Here is a 23,858-nt window from a genome sequence, read left to right on the forward strand (position 1 = left end):
TTATTTGTAGCAACATGGATGAGCCTGGAGGACATTCTGTTAAGTGAAATAAGCCAGGCATAGAAACAGAAATACCGCATGCCCTCACTCATATGCACAGTTGATCTCATGGAAATAGAGAGTAGAACAGTGGTTACTAGAGGCCAGAAGGGTATGGAGGAGGAGGGACAAAGAGAGATTGCTGCCAGGTGCGGTGGCTCATGCCTGTAATCCTAGCACTTTGGGAGGCCGAGGTAGGCAAATCATGAGCTCAGGAGTGAGAGACCAGCCTGACCAACATGATGAAACCCCATCTCTACTAAAAATACAAAAATTAGCTGAGCGTGGTGGCACACACCTGTAGTCCCAGGTACTCAGGAGGCTGAGGCAGGAGAATCACTTGAGCCCGGGAGGCGGAGATTGCAGTGAGCCGGGATAGCGCCACTGCACTCCAGCCTGGGTGACGGAGCAAGACTCCATCTCAAAAAAAAAAAAAAAAAGAGAGAGAGACAGAGATTGTTTAACTGATACAAAATTACAGCTAGATAGGAGGAACAAGTTGCAGGTTTTTATAGCACTGGATGGTGACTATAGTTAATGATAATTTATTGCATATTTTCAAATAACTAAATGAGAAGATTTTGAATGTTCCTAATACAAAGAAATGATAAATGTTTGAGGTGATGGATACACTAATTACCCTGATTTGATCATTACATATTGTATACATGTATTAAAATATCATGCTGTATTCAATACATATGTACAACTATTATTAGTCAAAATAAAATAAAAATAAACTATTATCAGAAAAAAACAATAACCCACCTCTATCTAGTCACACAGGAATGGTTTGTACACATACATTTTCAAATATTTTTACAGATACAGCAAGTGGCAGCTAGACAGCGCTCCTAGAAACCACCAGGTTTCCCAGCATGGGGTTATTCCTAACATTCACGATTCCAATGCCTTCCTCTGACCATACCGCTGATCCTTCCCAAACACTCATTTTGATGTTATCTAATGCTGGACATTGTCTCATATCATTTGTCCAGGGTGTATCCTCATCCCAGTTTGCCCTTTTGTTCATGTTGCAAAGTTCCTACGTCACTCAATAATATGCTACCTAAAAATTCTGAAGCTAGTCACAAAGCCAAAAAAGTAAATGAGCAAGAGGAATTTTGCTGATTTTAATTCATGAGATGGCATTCAGAATTGGACATGACTCTTTAAAAAGTGGGGTTATTCTTTAAAAGATAAGATCAGCATGTGTACACAAAACAAATGCATCATCCTAACCCTGGGTGTAGCTGCTGAACAGGTGGTCCCTGTACTATCTGAGGATTAAATAAAGGAGGGGACTTCAGTCGCATGTACCAAGGGAATCAGGCACAGACAATATATCTGCCCTCAAAGTTTGCTCAAAAGCCCAAATCTAACGTAAGCCACTGGCTCTAACCAGAGGAGAAACAGAACACATTTGAGGAGAGGAAAAAAACTATTAATGCATTAACAACCTTTACCAGTCTTCCCATCCCACTTCTTAAACATTTTACTAATATGATTTTTTATGTATTACATTTACACATAAGACATTACTGAGGACAGTGATTGAACAAACTTCCTCCTTCTAAAAAACAAGAAACCAATCATTTTGTAATTTAAACTGCTAATCATATTAACACATAATGAACTATAAGTTTTTGGTTATAAATTCCTGTGGTTTTAAATTAAAACCTTTGGGGAAACAATGCTACTTACCACAGTTTTGCTCATCACTCAAATCCCCACAGTCATCATATCCATCACACACAAGGCTGTAATTAAGGCACTTGCCTGTGTGACAGTGAAACAGATTCTCGCTGCAGTCTGCAAATGAAAGAAGCCACCAGTGTGTCATCAGAGCCATACAGAATGCTATTGTAGTACGATATTTAACAAAAGCCAATCATGGAAGGGACTCCCTAATGGTAACCTGGTCCACACCTATTGTTTTATAGGTGAGAAGGTGGCACACAGAGATACAATGACCTGTTCAAGGCCACTTGAACAAGTGGCTCCCAAGCCAGGTGATTTTATCACTTTCTGATGTGTTTCTCTGACTTCCATTTTATGTCACCTGAACGATCCTTGATTGTTAAAGATGAGAAAAGACAGTCTCAGTTCACCATCATTCCTAATGAAGTTCTTGTTCATGCAGAATAGACTTTAGTAACTCTTATGTTTTCTTTAGAGTTGAAGTCTAGGTTTGTCAGTAGAAAGCATAAACATAACAAAATAAGTCATTTAGATTATGGAGTTATTATTTCCTTTCACATAAACATTACTGCTTAAGCCAATTGAGTGCTTCATAATGTGATCCTCAAATAAGCAAGTACTGTCCAAAGACTATGGTGGCAAGATGAGAAGTGCTATGTAATCTCAGGATGCTTATAGTTTAATGTTGAAATAAACAACATCCAGGGCAAATGGTTTCCTGATTTTAATAGGAAAATAAAGTCTTGTCCTTGGGTAAACCAGAACTCCTATCCTGGTTCTGCCACCTACTAGCTATGGGACTTTTAGTGTGTTATTGTTAGTTCAAGTCTAGGAGTCTGTGAACTGATGTATGAAATTGGGACAAAATCAGCCACTTAATAGGGTTTGAAAGAAGAGTTTAATGAAATAGTGTGTGTAAGGCAATTCCATGGAAAGAGAATGTTCTTTTCAACAAATGGTATTGGGACAATACTAGAATAATATTTGCAAATTATATGTATGATAAAGAAATTTGGATATCCAGAGTCTCTATAGAACTCTTACATTCAATAATAAGACGAAAAAGAATTCAATTATAAATGGTCAAAAGACTTGAATAGAAAGTCTTCATGAAAGACATAAAAACACATGAAAAGGTGCTCAACGTTATTAGTCATTAAGCAAAGGCAGCGGGGGGTGAGAGGGCAGGACAAAACAAAAGAAAAAAAATAAGCTAAGGCAAATTAAAACCACAAGAAGATATAACTACACATCCCTTAAAATGGCTACAATGGAAAAGATGGATAATAGCAAGTATTGGCAAGGATTTTGAGAAAATGAATCTCATGGATCTCTGGTGAGACTATAAAATAATAATGCCACCTTGGAAAACTGGCAGTTTCTTATGAAGGTAACTGTAACCTTACCATACAATTAATTTGTGAATTCCACTCTTAGGAATCTACCCAAGATAAATTAAACATATATCCACACGAAGATTTATATATAGATGTTCACAGCAGCATTATTCATAAGCCAAACACTGGAAAAAAATCCAACTACTCACTAACTGGAATGGACGAACAAAACGTAATACTCATGCAGTGAAATACTACTCGGTGATTAAAAGGATGAAACTACCAATATATGTGACAGTATGGATGAACCCCAAAAAGTTACGCTGTGTGAAAGAAATCAGATCCAAAAATTACATATTATATGACTCGTTTATGGAATTCCCAGAAAAAACAAATTTATAGAAACAGAAACCTGAGAAGTAGTTACAGTAGCTGAGGGATTAGAATTGGTGACTGACTACAAATGTGTGGGAGATAAATTTTGGGGGAGATGCAAACATTCTAGAACTGTATTGTGAGGTTAGTCGCATAACTCTATAAGTTTACTAAAAATCAATAGATGAAATTTATAGGATGTAAATTATACCTCAATAAAGCTGTAAAAATGTTTAAAATCAATATATGTAAAGAAATCTGCATTTTACAGAAACTAGATTTCTTAAATATAGGAGTTTTTATTTCCCTTATTTAAAGTAAATTAAGTGCAAAACAGTTTGCTTAAGGCTGGAGAAGGAATATAGAAAATAGGCGGAATTTCAATAGGGTGGATGTAATGAAAAGTTTAGCATATTTCAAGCAGATGAAATAGCAAGAACAAAGGAAAGAGGCAAAAAAATAGGGCACGTTTGAAGATCAGTCTACTTGACTGATGAAAGCCAGAAATCAAGCAGTCAATGGTTCAATCTCCTGAATTCCAGCTGATTGTTTCTCCTCAAGCAGAAGCCTGTATCTCATACAAGTAGCAGCCACCACTTTACTGTAAACGTCCCATACTAGATGACGATTCGTTATCCAAAGCCTTTGGCATTGATCAGTTAAAACATTAGGCATGCCAAAATATGACACTTACATATACATGAATCATAAATTTCTGTTTCAAAAAAGCACTCTTCTAAAACAAAAAAAAACAACTTAAAGTTTTTAGAATCACATCATTTTAGGAATGGAATGGGCCTTAGAAATCACCTGTTCAGTGTCTTCATTAGGAAGGTGTGTATGTGCACAGACACACACACGCATATATACACGTAAGTCCATACTTAATAAGCATACAGAACTTTGTAAGTACTTTTTATTTTTCACTTCCCCCAGCCTGAATAATTTTCCAATAAGGACAGCCACCATAGGGGAAAATATAAGAACTAAGAAGTCCTAGCGATCACCTTGACAACGGTATTTTATCCCACTCAGCAGAGGGCGCTATTTCCCCACCCTGCACCCCCACTGCTGAATGAGGCTATCACACATGTGACAGCTGAGTGGAAAGGTTATGACACTGGTTCTCCTGCCCACAGGGCAGATCTGGGGAATTCGTGCATCAAGATATATACACTACCTTGTGAAATTCTAAAAGATCTTTTTGATGTTTTTTTGTCTTAATCTAAATTACTCTTGTGGGAAGTTTTGAGTCAACATGCTAGAATCAGCAATAGCCAGGGAAATAAGGCTTCTCAACTTGACGATCAGTGCAAAGTACACGCATGCATTCACCCAGAGGATGGGGGACAGTGTTTCAGCACATTTTAAACCCTAGGAGTTAATTTCTTTGTAAGCACTACACTCACTTTTTTTGACGGTAGGACTACTAGGGAATCAAATACCCCTTTCAGAATCTGATTAACCTAAGAACACACCAAAAATTTCCAAAAGTTTATTTGTCTTCTATGAGGCCCATTCTAGGACCCCTGGTAATTCATACTAAAACACTGCATTGGAGATATTTTAAAAATTGATGTCCTCATTTATTAAATTACTTCATAAATGGAGAGGATTCAGGCATTTTTTAAAAATCCTCCTTGTTGTCCCAGGTGTGGATTCAACTTTCTACTATTATAACTTGCTTGGTTAGAAGCCATTTTTAGAAGTGAGATACAAAATGAGCTGCATTTGGAAAACAATCTGTTACTTCCCTAAGGTCTGTGTGATTAGTAAACACGCAAAATCTTAACCAGAGGCACTGCAAAGCCAGAAATACAAATGGCAAATGCAAATACAGTAGCAAATGGCAAAGATCACAGTGTCTCCTTTTACTGAAATAAATGTTTATTTGACCGGGAAAGAGATGTTGTCAGTGCAATTTGGGGCCAGCAAATCAAAATTTGAAAAAGCTGCTTGCTGTGATTTTCTTGCTCAATAACAAGCATAATTTTGCATGACCTAAGGTAGATGTTTTTCTAGACACACCTTTTTTTTTCTTAAGGAGAGCTTGATACAAAATGTTTCTTCTGAAATTCTTGCATGTTAATATTGATTTCAGTTTGGCATCTCATACGCACACTATTAATTCTTGTCTCTCAAAATTATCGTTAAATTAGAGCAGAAAACTAACACACAGAAAGGCTTTTTCTCAAGGGCTTCTTTCAACTGTACAGTCTCTATGACTATAAACATGAATGTGTTGCCTCAACTCAAGATGCAAGTACGGATGCTCAGTTTCCACCCACAGAAGATTAAATATGGAAAGGACCAGAGGTTATTTCATCCAACCCTCTGATTCTGAAATGACCAGAGGAGTTAGACGGTCTGTCCACTGTTGCTCAGCTCATTTACAGCAGAACCATGAGAAGAATCAGGCTTCTTGACTCTCTGAGTTCTTTCTACTATTGGCTTCCAGCTCTAGAAAAGGGTTTCTCAACGGCAGTATCATTTGACGTTTTGGACTGGGTAATTCTTTGTTGTTGGGGGCTGCCCTGTGCAGGATAGTTTGTTTAGCAGCATCTCTGGCCTCTACCCACTAGATGCCAGTAGCACCTCCCTCCACTCCCACAGTTGTGACAATAAAAAAAAGTCTCCATGCATTGCAAAATGTCACCTAGAGAATTGAAAATCATGTTGCACAGTATACAAACATCACCTGAGTGCAAGGCCTAGCTTTAATCCCATCTTTTCCAACAGCTCTCTGTGCAATCCAGCTTCTAGTAATCTTACTCTTTTTTTACTAGGACTCCCTGCTGCTGCCTTTTTTTGTTTGCTTGTTTACCTCAATTTTTTTGACTTTGTGATATTGCTTGTGTTATACTGTTTTAAAATACCATATTTAGGCTGGGCACAGTGGTTCACGCCGGTAATCCTAGCACTTTGGGAAGCTGAGGCAGGCTGATCGCTTTGAGCTCAGGAGTTTGAGACTAGCCTGGGCAACATGGCAAAACCTTGTTTCTACAAAAAATACAAAAATCAGGCCTGGCGTGGTGGCTCACGCCTGTAGTTCCAGTTACTCAGGAGGCTGAGCCTGGAGAATTGCTTGAGCTCGGGTAGTGGAGGCTGCAATGAGCTGAGATCACACCTCTGCACTCCAGCCTGAGTGACAGAGTGAGACTCCATCTCAAAAAAAATTTTTAAAAACATATTTAATAGTTTCTATGTGTATATGTTAGTTCCCTGATTTGATTAAAAGACTCGTAAAGAAAGAAACCATGGCTTAACAGTATCTTTCTATTTACTAGGTAGCTAAAACATGATTCACACATAGTTGGAATTAAAGAATATTCAATACTTTGATTGATTCAGTATAATCAGATTGCCACTATACAAAAAAGTAAAATTTGCAAACATTTAGTACTTCTTCCATAAGCATAGAGTGAGTTTTTTTATTTTTATAATTTTGATGAAACTATTTCTAGTATTTACTTGCAGCTACATCTTAGTAGAAAGATTATTATAGATACAGTCATTTTTGATGATTCAAACATCATTTGGAATATCAATTTTTATTTTGTGCTGTTTAGGCTGCCTCCATTCTAAAATAGCTTCACGTGGTGCTGCTTTTAAAATTGTTGTGCATATTTTAGTGTTTCTCTCCTCCTTACATGTATCAGCTGACATTATCAGCTGTCCCCACGACTTCCAGTGGTCATTCTCTGCACCTAGTAACAAGAGGTGCTGGGTGGGAGTGGAGGAACAATAAGATAACAACAGTGACAACAACAGTCACGACCACAAATCCTAGTGCTCTTTGAGACTTACTGCATGCAAGACATTGGTCTATATGCTTTATATTCAGTGAATCATTATTCTGAACAATTTGAGAGATATTCACGATTTATTGTTTCCATTGTACTACTGAAGAAACTGAGGCACAGAGAGGTTGAGTAACTTGCCTAAGTTATCAGAGGCAGGAAATGGTAAGATTGAAACCTAAGCAGCCTGACTCAAGAACTTATAGTAGTCATTACTACACCGTATTACACTCGGTGTATAATTAGATAGCCACCATCCTCAAAAATAAGTCAACCAATTTTACCCAAAATTCACAGAAAATGATTTTCAAAAATATTTGATAGTGGTTTTTATGTGTCATAAAGTGTGTGAACTTTGTGGCAGCTATTTCGCTGTGAAAACGTTTTCCTTGAGTTTCTAATTTAAAATTAAGAAGTATTCATCTACTAAGCACTTGCTACGTCCTAGGCACTATTCTAGGAGCCGGTTATAGACTCAAAAGATTATAGAATCTTAACAACAAAAGAGACACCAAGCACCTTCTAGCCCAGTGCTTCCAAGTCTGGCTGTCCATTAGAATTACCTGGAGAGCGTTACAAAAGTACTGCTGCCTGGTCCCCACTGCAGACAAACTGAATCAAAATCTCTGCAGATGGGGCTTCCTGAGGAGGCCAGCATGCAGCCATCCATGATGATACCGAAAGCCAGGGTTACAGAAGTGTCCTGCCTAAAGCCACAGAGGTAGACATTTCTAAAATTTTCCTGGTTTTTGAAAATTTTTCTACTGCACCACTAAAATTGTTTCAGGTGTTTGGAAATCTTTTCATCCAACAAATACTTAAGAAGAGATTGACAAGACAAAACCAGTTAGGGGAGAAAGTCAGAAAGTCACAGATACCTGGAGTGCTCTTTAATAAACAATTACCTCTGAAAGCCGTAATACATCAAAATCAGTTAAAACATTTTCCTGCAATATGAATGATCAGAGTATAATCTCACTAAATCTGAACTTTTTTATGGACAAGGACAAGTCAAAGGCAGACGAGCTGAAAGAAAAAGCATTAGATTTTGAACCATTTAAGACTGGGTTCAAATTTAGCGAATCATGGGCAAATTTATTCATTGCCCTAAGCTCTGTCTCTGCACCTGTACAAAAGGCGGTAGATAACACTTCCTATGCTGATAATTAAATCAAAGTATGTAGGTAAATGCTTCTAGCATAGTTTATGAGGTAACTCACAAATAATAAGTCCCTTTTCTCCCTTCCTTTGAACCTGACTAAAAAGGAAATTAATAACTCAATGAACTACACAGGCCACCTAATATGACCCATGTTTTATAAAAGCAGGCAAGTGCTTAGCTAGAGATCATTTTTGCATCTAATCCATAGAAGCATAATCTCCTCTGACAGTCCTCCTTCTTGCCTACTTGCGAGAACCTTAGGAACTAGGCATTTTCTTCTGTTCCTCACTGAGAACGCACAGCAAAACTTCCTTCTCCTCTCATGAGTATCTGTGGGTTGCATTCACACTCTGGTTCACATCCAAGGCCTAATTCAGACTTACACTATTCCTTCACCACAGGGTGGTGACAAAAGGAGTATGGCACCCTCCATAAACACTCATGCGGAAACACCACAAGCACTCAACCTTAAAGCTCAAAAGCAGATGTTCTTGTAAGGTCAAAAACAATTGCATATGAAGCCTTCAATGTCTGTGTTTTCATACAGAAGTTTTCTGAAGGGATGTATTTCCCCAATGGACCAAATAGATCATTTTTGTGATATGTTCATGGGAAAGGGCCATATCTATTTTCCTTAATAAATGCTTCAGCTCCTCAGACATTGGCAAATGCCTTGCAGAACAGTAACACGTTGTTGACAAGGAAAATTAGCCCCTTCAAATTTAATGTTAACAAATGCAGCAGAAAGCACTTGCAGGGTTTGGAGTGCAATGCTCAGTACTATTGAGGAACATATGATAAAAACCATAGTTGGCCCACCACAGGAGATACAGGCACATGCAGAATTTGAACAATGCCATAACGTGGGCCACAATGGGAGAATAGCTAGAGATTCTACCAAATTCCCATAAATTGGATATGGTTACATTGAATTATTTAAAGTTCCCTATTTTGGCTGCTTTGCACAGCATCTTCTGCTAAGCCCACAGCAACACTTCCCAGTGTAAATACACAGCCTATAAAAATGTTTTTATGTAAAATTGTGTGCCATGCGTTGTTTTGAAAAGAAAATTCCAAGTCGTAAAACACAAATGTCTTACTGAAAAGAACGTTTCCTGAAATATGCGTGGCATAATTGAAGTTCCACGGGATGCTAGATAGTAGGCAGAATAAAAAATGCATGAATAAATGAATAAATAAAGGTGAAGATTCACATGAGAATTCTGATGAAATAAAAAGTTAGGCAAATGTCTTTTTTTAAAACTACAGGATTTCTCAGAACCTCTAATATACAAATGTGTATTCTAACCCTCTAAGAAGTAGATCTGATAGTATTTCCCAAAGTTTTTTTTTTTCAAGCATTATTCCAGACTCAGATACTATATGAAACATCAGTTTTGGAAACATTGACCTGAAATGTTACCATGATAAACTGCCATTCAGTAGTTCTGCCATTCAGCAGGACAAAGGAGCGTCCTAGCCCATCAGATGAAAGATGAGTTGGTCCATTTGGCAAACAGACCAGAAGAATTTTTTGATTAAGACCAGTATTCTCAAGCACTTATTACATCTTGGCAATTCCCATGAGGAGTGAAACACAGCTCTTGCCATACTAACTGTGGCTGTTTATATAACCCTTAAAGAACAATTAGAACTCAGATGAAAGATGAGTTGGTCCATTTGGCAAACAGACCAGAAGAATTTTTTGATTAAGATCAGTATTCTCAAGCACTTATTACATCTTGGCAATTCCCATAAGGAGTGAAACACAGCTCTTGCCATACTAACTGTGGCTGTTTATATAACCCTTAAAGAACAATTAGAACTCTTGCATATAGTGTTCTAATTGCAGATACTTCTGTTTTGAATACAGATTACTCAGTGTAATTGTTTTCTTTTTTTAACCTACTAGGGGTGAACAAATAGGACACTAGCTTTGCTTATTACAATGTACTTCCTCAGGATGGTTTTCCCCTTCTTTCCAGTTTGTAAGTGCAAAACAACTTGAAATCTGAATCTATATTGGACAAACCACTGGCCAATTCAGTCAAAATGACTAACCAATCAATGGGGAATAAATTGAGGACACATAAGGCTGAATCTACTGATTAGTGGATTTTAAACAGTTAGTGCCATTGACTATCTCCAGGTTTGGAAGAAGCATAAAAAAAAAAACAAGAGGCTTTGTATTTACTGTGTCATGAAAGTTAAGAATCATTAGGGTGAAAATGTTGCTATAAAAATGTCCTTTTTTAAAAAAAATTGACCTTTATACTCATAAACAAAAATGAAAATTCTCACCCACTCAAAATAAACCAAAGCCTTCTCCCAATTTAAACCACTTTGTGCAAAAACGCTGCAATCCCTCATCTGTTCCAATGCAGCCTCTACCTGTTGAGCTCCTAATAAACCATGCCTTTGAAAGGTGTGCAAACATGCTGCTGTCATTCTGGGGGAAGATAAACATGTTTGCTCGCTTTAGAAAGGCAAACAAAAAGCAGTCTACACAAATGCTGATGATTGTCAGGATTTGAGAATCCCTGTCCACTCAGACAAACCCTAAACAGCTTGTCACATACTGCAATGAGCCTCGTCACTCCAGTCGTCACAGTCGTTGTAGCCATTACATTGCAGTTTCCTGGGGATGCAGATTCCACTGGCACACAGAAAGTTCTCACCCGTTCCACAGAGCACTAAAAAAAAAGGGCAGGAAATAATGTCAGAATAAGATGGGGTTTTTTTCTTTTAAGATTACAAAAGATAAATACATAGAAAATCTTCTTTTGCTATTCAACAGATTTGTTTCCAAATTCCCTCAGTTTTATTGTCATCAATTTTTCTTTGGCATCCTAGCACATTAATTGAAAAATTACCTGGAAATAATACAAAGAGTGATTGCTTGTCTGAGGAAAGCAGGAGATAGTTCACCAGTGGGCTTGCAGAGTGAGGCATCCATGTTCAGAGAGCAAGAGGGTAGCTTCATCATTTGCACAATTTATGTGGGGAGAATACCCAATGGGTGTATCTTTCTAAATAATTGAAAATTATGTCCAAGTAAAGTGCTACTAGTTGAACCAACATTTAAAAAGTCTACCTTTCTAAAAAGCTCTCTATGTACCACAGAGAAAGTTCCAGTAAAAACAGAGTCAGTAAGTGGATGTGTGTTTGAACATAGCATAGAGACCCAGTGCCCTGTATTTGAAATGTATTTACTTGCCTTAATGAAAATGCCAGTTAAAATGTCAGCGTCTATTTTGGCATAAGGAACGGGAAATGGTATTCACTAATAAAATTTTCATTTCTTTTTCCTTAACACAGTTACATTTTTATATTTTTGCTTTTAATATTTTGGTGTTCTTTTTCTCTTCAAAATGCAATAAGTATTCCACTGCTTCAAAATTACAGTAGACAATAAATTTAAGACAAAAAGATACAAAATTTTTCAGGAAGACCATTAATAAAAGGATAAATCAGCTCAACAAAGTGGATGTTAAGATAAAAAATATTTGGTAATGTGCATCAAATGCCTTTTAAGTGTGCATAATCTTTGACTCAGGAATCATCTTATTTCTTAGACTTCACAAAAAGGAAATCATTATGAATTTATGTTTTATGTTTAATGATATTCATACCATCATTGTTTAAAATGAGGAAACTATGAAATAACCACTATGCAATATTCAGGGGCTAGTTAAATAAATTTTGATACCACCATAATGAGGAATACTGTTACAGCCATTGAAAACTACATTGTAGAAAATACTTAATGTCCTAGGACAAAGTTCAAGCTACTTTAGATGAGAAAACACCAACTGGTCCTAGAAAACAAAATACAGTTTGGCATCGGGAGAGGTATATTATCTTTGGTATTAGGATTAAAGTAAGTTTACTTTTTACTGTATTGTATTCTGCATTTTACAAATTTTCTTACAATGATGATGTTTTATCTTTTTAGCTGGGAAAAAATAACTTTTTTATGAGCTCTAGTTTCAGATTAAAAAAAAAGTTAAGTAGAACCTTCAAAAATCTCCTTCTGTCTCTCTCTCACCTTCCACCAAAGCTTGTGTGTGTGTGTGTGTGTGTGTGTGTTGACTGTGTGGTCAGTTGCCTGGTCACTGCCACCATTCCCTGCAGTATGTATTCCTTGATAAGATGAACCTTGTTGACTAGTTACATGGAATCCAGGAATATGGAACATTTTAACTCAGCAATAGAAATAGAGAAAAGTACAGGCTGAAAGCTCCAGTCAATGAAGCCCATGTCTGTTATAGTTCCCATCATGTTCCTAGGACCCAGCGGAGTGCCTGGCACTCAGGAGGTTCTCGATTAATATATTTCCCACCCATGTTCCTGGGACCCAACCAGTGGCTGGCACTCAGGAGGTTCTCGATTCAATGGAAAAAGTTACCTAAATCCTTAATAGAACAATATATTTCCATAAAGCAGAAAAAAACAAAATTAATGAATTATTTCCCAATGCTATCAAGGAAATCAGCATTACAACTCATTGAACATTAAGCATTAGTTGATCTGGTAAGTTTCTTATGATGCTACTTCATGTAACATCTTCACAATATCAACAACAAAAGCCCAGTTTTCCATTATAGTCCATAATTTCAGTATCAATACAAATTACATCTATGGATTTCAACTGCCAAAATATCCAACATGTTTAGTATGGTGTCAGAAGATTCCGCACAGGAGTGCACTCCTATAGCTACAAATACAGACTCCTAAACGATTCATAGAAAACCAGATCTAAAAATGAAAAACCAAAATACTAAGATTTTACCTATCCAGTCTGTACAATATCCTCTCTCTAGGGTTAAGAGAAAGTTTTAAAGGAGGGTTTATCTTATTGTGAGATTGTTTCTGTATTATACTAGAGAGTGCAAAAATTCCATATGTTTGCATTTTAGCAGCTGCAATGCCTCACAAGAATTATTGCATTCCCCACCTATGGCTCCGATGATTCCTCAGGAAATGGAACTGAAAGCTCAACATTCAATAGCTCCTAACCTCTAGATTTTATCTTTAAGACCCTACATATTTGACTCCAGTAAAGCCATTTCTTGCATATGGTCATCTCAAATCTGGATCAAATTTAAAACCCAGCACAGCTTGCATTTGTTTTGATTATTGATAGCCCCTGTCTTGGCTGATTCAGCAGAAACTGACTTCTTTTGTGTGTTTCCTCATCTGGAAGTGTGGCTGTCCTTGGTTTTAGGGTGACATAAATTGTTACTGTATTCTTGTTCTTTTTTGAAAGTTCACAGTTTTGGTAGTTAATATTACTTTTATAAAACTAGAATAACTTTCGTATAATCTTTCTGTTTGATTTCTTCTTAACCTGTATTCAGAATTTCCACTTTACTTGTATAAAACTGTTCAATTATTAAAGTACTACAAACATATTTTATTTGGTAGTTTACAAATGAAGGAAATGAAGTGTCATGAGGTCAACATTGAAATGGGCCAAAGCCACATAATTAAGGAAAGATGAAAAACACCCCAAATCCCAAGGTCTATGATCCGGGCCCAATCCTCCATGCCACACCCACTCCCCTGTTCCTGGTACTTGTGCAATAGTGTAGTCGGCTGATACTCGGCCAGTTTAAGGGCACTAGGTTTGAGTAAAACTTCAACATTGTCTTTTTCTCTCTAAACAAAACACAAATGCCTGTCTTGCAGTGAATTGGATCCAGATGAGATGACATTCCATGTCAGTTCTACTTTTTTTGAACACCCTGAGAGAGCTCTTATCAGGTTTCTGTAGAGATTTTTCTACCATAAATATCACTGTCTTATAACGATCATTTTCCAACAGGCTTTTGAGTGGCCCCTTAGGATGACAAAGGGAGATTCCACGAGAAGTCATGCTATACAATCTTGAAACTATTTCCACTAACTATAATTCTAAGAGGTATATGTTGGAATTTAAATCAATGGCAGACTGATAACTGGAACATTCATTCATTCATTGAATATATATTTACTGAGTGTCTACTATGTGCAAAGTACTACTCTAGCCTCTGGTAATATAGCAGAGAAGAAAACAAAAAAAAAATCCCCAAATAGAGCATATATTCTATTGATCATCATCTGATGAAGATAATTTTACCAAGTAAAGATACTTCACTGCCAAAGCTGACTTCCATTACACACGGGACAGTTAATTAATACTACTACAAAAATAGCAGTATATAAAGTTATACTGCCTAAAAAGCTAGTTTACATGTCCAGATGATGGGGACAATTATGGATCCCCTGGACTTCAGAATGACATGGATCTTGAAGAGTACATACCCAAAGGATGATCAGCTCTTTTTAGTATTCTTGTCTCTGACAACAGACTGCTAAAATAATAATCCCTAGCCTGAAATCACCTTGAGATTTTCTGCAATTGCTTCCAGCTTCCTAGGCTCTCTCTGTCTGTGTATCAATATTAATTGGCAAATGCTCTCATTATTCTGGTTGTTAACTTTTAGAGTCCTTTTCAAAAATTATCCACCAGCCTGCCATGGACTGTATGGTGCCCTTACTTGCCCTGTCTTTGAGTCCTTGCTGAAAGTCAAAAGCTCAGTTTCAACTCCACCTCGGAAGAGAAAGCTGACACAGCTCTGCACATCACATGGGCCCGTGCTGAGAGCCTGTCAGCACTGCATTCTCCATGCTGCTCGAAATCAAGTACTATAAACCACTATTGCCCTTACCTTTTACAAGGTTATGTCATTAGATGAAAAAGGCTGAGTGTAATCTTTCAGCAGCTGATACAAGAATACTTCTTGGGGAGAGCACTGTATCTGTAGGCACAATAGATTGGTAAAAGGATTGGGGTAAAAGACAAGAGGTGAGAAAGGGGAGAGAAAATCTAAGGGTGTGCTCAACCAACCCAACATGGACTTTACCCTGCCTTCTGAGGAGGTGAGTCATATTAGATGGAAGGCCCTTCATTCTGCTGAAATTAAGATATTTTCAGTAGGTATGGATGAGGGTCTGGAAGCTCTGAGTACAAAAGGAGTGAGGGGCCAGGTGCAGTGCCGCATGCCTGTAATCCCAGCACTTTAGAAGGCCGAGGCGGGCAGATTGCCTGAGGTCAGGGGTTCAAGACCAGCCTGGCCAACATGGTGAAACCCCATCTCTACTAAAAATACAAAAATTAGCTGGGCATGGAGACATGTACCTGTAATCTCAGCTACTCAGGAGGCGAGGCAGGAGAATCAATCGCTTGAACCTGGGAGGCGGAGGTTGCAGTGAGCCAAGATCATGCCACTGTGCTCCAGCCTAGACAACAGAGGGAGACTCTGTCTCAAAAAATAAAATAAAATAAAAATGAAAATAAAAAATAAGAGGAGTGAGAATTCCCATGAGGAGAAAGAGGAGCTGGTGCTGCTGGGCACTGTGCTGGGGGAGAGAGAAATTTGAAAAGGTGGCTGAGTCTCCATTAGAAGTACAGTATTTCCATTTTTTGGAAAATAGAAATATCTAATGACATATTTTAAGTTATTTCATGAGGAACTGGAGATATAACACACGCCTTCCTCCATCTGCAAGGCTTGTGTTGCCCTCTGATTTATGCACTCATTTCTTTAACATTCTGTATTATTACAGAATAACTATTATTCTGTATATTCTATAATAATTAATTATTATAGAATAATTAATACTATTCTGTATTATGTATTTTTGAATACAGAATAGCTCCCTTGCCTTGGGAAGCTTGTAGTCTAGAATGACAAACTATATCAATAAGCATAATTTTAAAATTCTTATATAACACACAAGATGTTAATAAATGCTATGAAGAAGAGAGTACTGCAGGGTAAGGGAGATATAGGGTATAGGAGTGGGGTAATAACATTAATATTATTAATATTGGCACCCAATATTAATTAGGGTGCCAGGGCAGGCCTCACTCAAACCTGACATTTGAGCAACAACTTGAAAGAGGTGAGGGAGTCTCAGGAAGATTCAAGGAAGAGCTAGTGCAAAGTTCCTCGGGCAAGAGTCTGCCCGGCAGGTGTCAGGATCAGCAAAAAGACCTGTGTGGCTAGAGTAGCATGAGCAGGGACCAAGCACAAGAATGAGGCCAAGCAGAAGGGAGGGTCCAAACACACAAGGCTCTGCAGGCCCTTGTAAGGACTTTGTAACTTTAACACAAGAGTCATTACATGGTTTTCGGTAAAGAGTGGCATGATCTGACTGAAATTCTTAAAGGATTGCTCTGCCTATTGTGTTGGAAATAGACTCTAGGGGGACAAGGGAAGAAGTAGGGATAGCAGCTGGGAGTCTATTTATTGAGTAGCTGTGGAGGTACTGCGACATGAGTGGATGCTGGATGTACAAGTCATGTACCACGTAACAACATTTTTCTTAACAATGGACTACATATACAACAGTGGCCCCATAGGATTACAATACCAAATTTTTACTGTACCTTTTCTATGTGCAGATATGTTTACATACATAAATGCTTATTGTATTACAACTGCCTAGAGTATTCAGTACAGTAACATACTGTATAGGTTTGTAGCCTAAAAGCCATAGGCCAGACTGCATAGCCTGGACGTGTAGTAGGCTCTACATCTAGGTTCGTGTGAGTACACTCTGATGTTTGCACATGATGAAATCACCTACCAACACACTTCTTAGAATGTATACCCATCGTTAGGCAATATATGACTGACAGTACTAACTTCTGACTATAGGTTGGCTCAGGTCAAATAAACAATGACCATCCTTGAATATCTAGGAGCTTGGGAAATTTCAAACTTTCTTTTGAAAACAGAGTATCATCCACATCAAGAATATACTTATGATCTAAAAATTAATTCAATCTATGTCTTTCTGTCCCTCTAATCCCATCATTAAATGTGGCTTCCTCAGAAGTATCTGTGTTCCAAGCTAAGCAATCCTTCTCACTCTCTTCTTAGACATCTATTAAATGCAGGGCAGGCACTACACTAACCACTCCTAATAGTGCCAGTGCCCAAGACCATCAAAATTGCAGTCTTCTTTAAAAAAACTGTTTTATTATAGCTCACATAATTTATATTCACAGAAGATTTCTGTTTGCTGATTGTCTCTCTCTCCCTTCTAGAATGCAATTTCCTTGAAGAAAGGCATTTTATCAGTTTTTCTTACTGCTATACCCTGAGTCTAGAATAGAACTGACACATTATACGTGCAAGTTAGATATCTGTTGGATAAATAAATGAAGACTGAGAATACGAGGTGTCTATGGAGCATGACTAAATGATCGTTCCTATTTATTGGCTCTCAATGGCAATGAATATCTTACAACTTATTATTTACATTGCTAGGAGAATAAACTACTGATGCAGGAATAAAAATCCCTTTGTGTTATAGTGTGATGCTCACTCAAGCCTGCAGACACATCTGGTTTATGAGTGGCATTTGCTCTTAGTAGGACAACAGATGGCCCTTCTACGGAAAATAATCTTCCCCACTGGCCTGCGATGATGTGTCAACATTCCACCCCTGACACCCACATTACCCACACTTTGGGTTAAAATGGTAGGTTTTAGAAGAACTCTAGGTTAGCAAGGAAAGGGGCTTTGGGGCCACATCATGGATTAAAGGGGTGTATTCAGTTTCCTACTCCATTTCAACCAAAGAGCTCTACTGTTGGCTGCTTTATACACATGAGTCCATGGAAAATTTTCTTTGAAAATGGGCTTTTGTTGTCAAAAACAAGTTTGAAAACTCCTTCACCCTTAAGATTTTGTGTTCAGTTGAACACTTAGTTCTGAATGTAATTATAGACTGTTTAGCTTTATGTTATCATTAGCTTTTCATTGTACTTAGACTTGAGAAATGAAACATAGAATGAGTGACTTTTAGGGGTAGAGGGGGACTCAGGAAAGGTATAGAACATGAAGACTCAGAGTAAGAAGTGACACCTGGACCCACAAATGAGCTCAGAATAGCCCTGCTTGAAGGTGTACAGTGTGTGGATTCAACGCTATTACATCAGGGTACAAGAAAAGCCACAATATTTTCTTAAAGTAAATTCATACTTCCCCACTCAAAAAGCTGATGAGAAAGATCTTTCAGGCATATTTTGCAGGGATCTCTCCCTCCTTAGGATGGTACAAGGATGCAAGGGGCTTACATGGAACCTGGAAGAACGAAGGAAGGACTTCTAGCTTTCATTCCTCAGAGAACTGCCAGAGGCTCATGGCCTCTAAGTCCTCAAGTGAGTGCTAGACAGAACGCACCATTGTGTCTGTGCCAAGCCAGGGTACAGGGCCATGGTCCCCAGGGTCCAGCTTTCCTGGCTGCCCCACACAGCCATTCCTTTTGGAGGTCCAGCCTCTTCTACAAGCACGTGAGCACTGGTCTCTGCTATATAATGGGAAGGCCAAAGCCTTAGGGTATGTCTCCTACATCCCCCTGCTTCCTCCGCCACCCTCCAGACATTTCTCTCCATGCCACTCAACCTGGGTGACCCAACACAATCTCTGCTCAGTCCTTCCCTCCTCAATGGTGCTTTCCCTTTCCGGAGGCTGCAGAGATGAAAACACACTTTTTTTTGTTTTGTCTTCTTAGTAGATGGTGCTATTATACTAATGTTTCCTTCATTACTGAGAATGCAAAGGTCTCCATTAGTACCTTTTAACTTACACATTTTTGTTGAAAAGTAGCATATCATAGGTGGTTGGTAAATGCCTGCTGAATAAATGCACTTAAGGAGCTCTTAACATCAATATTCTAAAAAAGGCAATGTCATGGTGACATCTTCTTTTATGGGCTGTAGGCTTCACCTTGCTGCAAAGACAAGGTAAAATCAGCCCCTTGACAACAATACAACTCTTTCATTCAACGTCCCTTGGTGTCATTTATATATCTTTTAATTAGTGAGAAACTGTCTCTGTCAAACAAATGTTCAGAGAAAATCCCAAACAATTCCTGAAATTAAGTCAACTCATTGGTTCATTTTTTTCCTTTGAAATAAAGCTATGCTTTGATTCAATGAAAACTTTGCCATCTGGCCTTCAGCTTAAATTCCTAAAAATAAGAGCTAAGTATACTTATTGCCTGCCTGATAGCATGACAGAAGAGCTATTACTCTATAAAAAAAAAATTAGTCATCATAACATTTTCTAAAACATTGTCAAGAAACAACAGAATAGATCTGTAACTGGTGGCACTTTGATAGGAGAGAGAATGTAAATAGAATTTAGAAAGCATTTCCATGTCATCATTCAACATTTCAAGTACAGTCACAGTAAAAAATCCTACCCCGTAGATTTTAAATCTAATTAAACAAAGTAGAAAGTTTTTTTTAAAAGGCAGAGTAAAAAGCAGGAAGCTAAGCTTTATGATCAGAGACTGCCAGAAACTGACGGCCAAGCAGAAATCTAAAGAATCTTAATTACATTTCAATTTTGGAAGGAAGGAAGGAAGGGAGGGAGGGAGGGGTGAGGGAGAAGTCCTAAATATGACCTGGAAGCATTTTTTTTTAAATCGTTGGAAAACAAGATGTACATCATGATTCTGTTATTTATCATTTCCTGAACAGAAGTGCAGTAACATAATTTCAAATTTCTAAAGAACATGGACAATTTTTAAACTTTTTTGCTTATTATCTGCCTCTCAATGAGACAGACAGATGTTTCTAAATTCAAAGATAATTTCTCATTTAGGTTTCTTGGGAGATGCTACCTTCTGAATTTGTTTTAGGAAATAAACACTTAGTTTCTTAAAAAAATTGTGTTTAATAATACTTTAATATATTTTTGAGACTTTTCTCCAATTATAAGGCTGTTTCAAGTGACATTTTGCATTTATTCACTATGAATCATAAAATGATAACAATGGAACAACATATAAACTACTTCTGACAAATTTTAAACAAATACAGGATGGTTTCTATAAAAGAGTTAAATGATTGCATATAAATCTAAGAAAAATAAAGGAGATATATTTTATTTGGAAAGAAAATAGTCTCTTGCATACATATGGTAGTATCTGAAAAACTATATATATATCAGTATTTTTTCTAGACCTTTTTTAAATGTGTAACTCAGTCACAATGTTTATGGAAAGACTTAGGACAAACATAAACAAAGAAAAATCATCAGTTTGAAGAGCCATCCCATGGTATTTTTCTTATTTGTTGGGCTATACTGTACAAATTGAACAAATTTCATTTTACAAGTTAACAATTTGTGGACTTCATTTCAACTCTAACCAAACTTATTTTTAATCACAGTTTCTTTTAGTCCATTTTATGCATTGGCTATTTAAAAGCTAAAATAAATTGCCTATGACTTTACAATATTATGTATCCTGAGAACCAGAAATAGAAAAAAAAACATGCTTCTTTCAAATTTACAGTGAAAAGAACTTTGAAAAATATCTTTCAAAAACAGATTACGGTTCTACCCTAATGTCTAAAAATTCACTTCCAATCCCATGAAGAATGTATTGCATCACTTTCCTACCTACTCTCTATTGTTGATTACTATAACTTGACTATTTCAAAGCATTAGCATTCTTTTTTTTCTTTTTTTTATTATATTTTAAGTTCTGGGATACATGTGCAGAACGTGCAGGTTTGTTAGATAGGTATACACATGCCATGGTGGTGTGCTGCAGCCATCAACCCGTCATCTACATTAGGTATTTCTCAGCATTAGCATTTTTAAAAATCCACTGATCTTCAGGATATTGGTACTGTAGGACCTCAACTATCTTCCGGATTGGATAACCAGCGGTTGGATGCCAAGATTCTGAAGCCCTAGGTCAGCACTCCGCTGGAGCCCCTCCTATACTCTCCATTCCCTTCACTCACCACACAAACCCCACCCACCAGCTCCCATGCAGCAGCCGGTAGTGACAGCACATATTCATTGGGTCAAGGTAGAATTGGGAAAACCTAGCTACTTCTGAACATCTCACCCTTCATGCTTAAACTACCCTAGAATAATCAGATAACTTCTATTCTGAACACTACCATAATTAAGAGAAAAAGTTAATGGTGAGGAAATGAGTTCATAAACACCCTGATATCCACACTAATACTGAATCTACAGACCAGAAAAGAAACTATTCACAATCATGACCTGAGATAGCAAAATAAAGGTAATCTTGTAGAAAAGCGGAGATTGGTATTTAAACTTACACTATCTGCGCTGCTTTGGCGAATTACTTAACTTTTCTGAGCTTCAGTTTCCTTACCTGAATCCCACCTACTTTGGGATTGTCTCTGAGTATATTAATCAGTAATGGACATAAAGTGCCGAGCACCAAATCAGGTAAGGCCCAGTATGTTCTGCTTACTAAGGCTGGGAAGTGTACAACTCACCTCTGAAAGATGGCCCTCTCAAACTATTGAAAAACGCCTTTTGCTTAAAGGGTTAACCTGCAGTTAAGCTGAGGTCCTAACCCCCAAACTTACGGATATAGCATACCTACTTAGACTTGGAAGGTAGGGGCACCTGGGTTCTTTGAAACAACCCAGATAACTGGAGGAGAAAGTGGTCTCAAGTGATCAACACACACAGGCATTAATACAACAACATCTAGGAACAGAATTATTTAATACTAATTTCTCTTTGGCTCATAAACAGAAAAGGAAGTCAATTGCTTCAGGAAAGTTGATTTTCACTGTTTAATCGTTTGTGTCCTGTTAAATGATTTACACACTGGTGGAACACAGAGGTCTCTGGATTCTTTCTCCCAGGCTCCTCCGCTTTTCTACTACCACATGCCTTTCACAGCACACTACATAAAATCGCTCTCAGTATCCCTAGTTACCAGGATTGCATATAACAAAGCCACACAGACTAAACCTAACAGGGGGGGAAAAAATTAACCTTGCGTAAAACTAAATACAAGCACAATTTAATTAACTCACATTCCAGAGTCATAGCTCCCAATTTGCTAAGTCTAGAGGATTGGTTACACAACAACCAAACACTCAGCAGGGAGGGGAGAAAAACTGCTAAAATGTTTCTAGAATCTTCACAGGACTCACATGTTCTTTTATACTGGTAAACAGGAATGATGGCCCCTGTGAGCAATCTATAGCCATCCAATCAAGGGGACAGAATGAGCCAGGGCAATAAGGGGTAAGAGGTTCAAAGAGGTTGAAGTTTCAGGAGAGACTACAGGGGAAGAAATGTACAGAAAATATCTGGCCTTAAGATTAGCCCTGAGTCAAGCAGAGAATGGTCTACTTTATCCATAAAGAGGGAATGCATTGAGCAGATAACAGGAAGTCAAAAACTGTGCTCCTATTCCTATGAACTCTCATTGCTGCAATTTGAGCAGATACAGTCTCCTCTAAAAACACGCTATTGATCAACTGAATATGCTTAACCCCGAGAGGTTTCATAACATGAAGATATGTCAGTGGTGGAGGGTTTGGGAAGAGGGGCTGAACTCAGAATACACGTGATACTTCTGAGAGAAGGTTCATTTTTTTCCACTTGACAAAATGGTAGGACACATGCAGTTTCCAAGCCGTATCACACGATGGCAGCCATACTCAGCACGTATGAGGCACACACAGGGAAGAATTCAGCCTAATCCCCTCACCAGGTGAGAGGTATGGTGACCCAGTGGATTTCAGCTAAGAGATATCTTTTCTGAAGGGCATACTTGGCTTGTGATTGCGACTGAGTAAATCGGAAATAATGAAATCCCACTTCTACCAATGATTACTTAAGGTAAGTGAAAACCCTTCACAGTTTATGCCTACTCCTACTGTTTGCACACATTTCTATTGCTTTTTTTTCCCCCTCACTGGTTTATCAGAGCTCCTTGTGTTGCAATTATTTTCTCCCAGCGTTTCATGTATTTGTCTTTTAAATCTATAGCTTCTTCAGCTACACGAAAGTTTTGCAAACATGTGAAGTCTAACATGTCAGTCTTTATGGTTTATGTCTTCATAAACCATGCTTATATTTGTGATAGAACAAAAACTCTGTGAGGGCAGTGATTTTTACCTGTTTGGTTTCTTGCTGTGGCTGAAGGACCCAGAAGAGTGACAAGTGTAGAGCATGAACTAAATAAACTTTGCATTCACCTAGAGCCTTTCTAAAGCAGATGGAAAATACTACTGCCAAAATTAAGAGACACATTCTGGCCACAATACACCAAAAACAGGCCACAAGATAGAGAAACTAGGTCAGATTTCCTAATAGTCAAAACTGATTTCGACATGGCCATAGGGGGAGGAGACAGATTGATCGATCGGTTGATTTTTGTTAAAATAATCAAGCTTCCCAAAAGCCATAGTCAAAATGTAAAATACGTAGCCTGACCTCTCAAAATGCTTTCCAGATTCAAATTTCAGCAAAAGGGAAAGAAATTTATTAACTGCTTTGAAGCCAGTACCTTTCTTAACACCTACCACAAGAGGGAGACCACATCATAAACTCAAGCACATGGCCCGTTAAAATATTTGTGAAG

General features: G+C 37.8%; 1 protein-coding gene across 9 annotated transcripts in view; it reads right to left on the reverse strand.

Annotated features, from left to right (window-relative positions):
• The window catches only part of CORIN (corin, serine peptidase), a 244,941-nt gene that overhangs the window by 88,949 nt on the left and 132,134 nt on the right, over positions 1–23,858 (reverse strand). For 7 of the 9 annotated variants that reach the window (XM_055385557.2, XM_019025855.4, XM_055385558.2 and 4 more), the window contains exons 6-7: positions 10,994–11,107; positions 1,744–1,851 (exon numbers count right to left, since the gene is read on the reverse strand). In XM_055385557.2, the coding sequence (XP_055241532.2) occupies positions 1,744–1,851; positions 10,994–11,107 (222 nt within the window). The remainder of the gene's footprint in view (positions 1–1,743; positions 1,852–10,993; positions 11,108–23,858) is intronic. The other 2 variants (XM_055385560.2, XM_055385559.2) reach the window with 1 other exon arrangement.

Source organism: Gorilla gorilla, chromosome 3, assembly GCF_029281585.2.
Source record: "Gorilla gorilla gorilla isolate KB3781 chromosome 3, NHGRI_mGorGor1-v2.1_pri, whole genome shotgun sequence".
Taxonomy (NCBI): domain Eukaryota; kingdom Metazoa; phylum Chordata; class Mammalia; order Primates; family Hominidae; genus Gorilla; species Gorilla gorilla.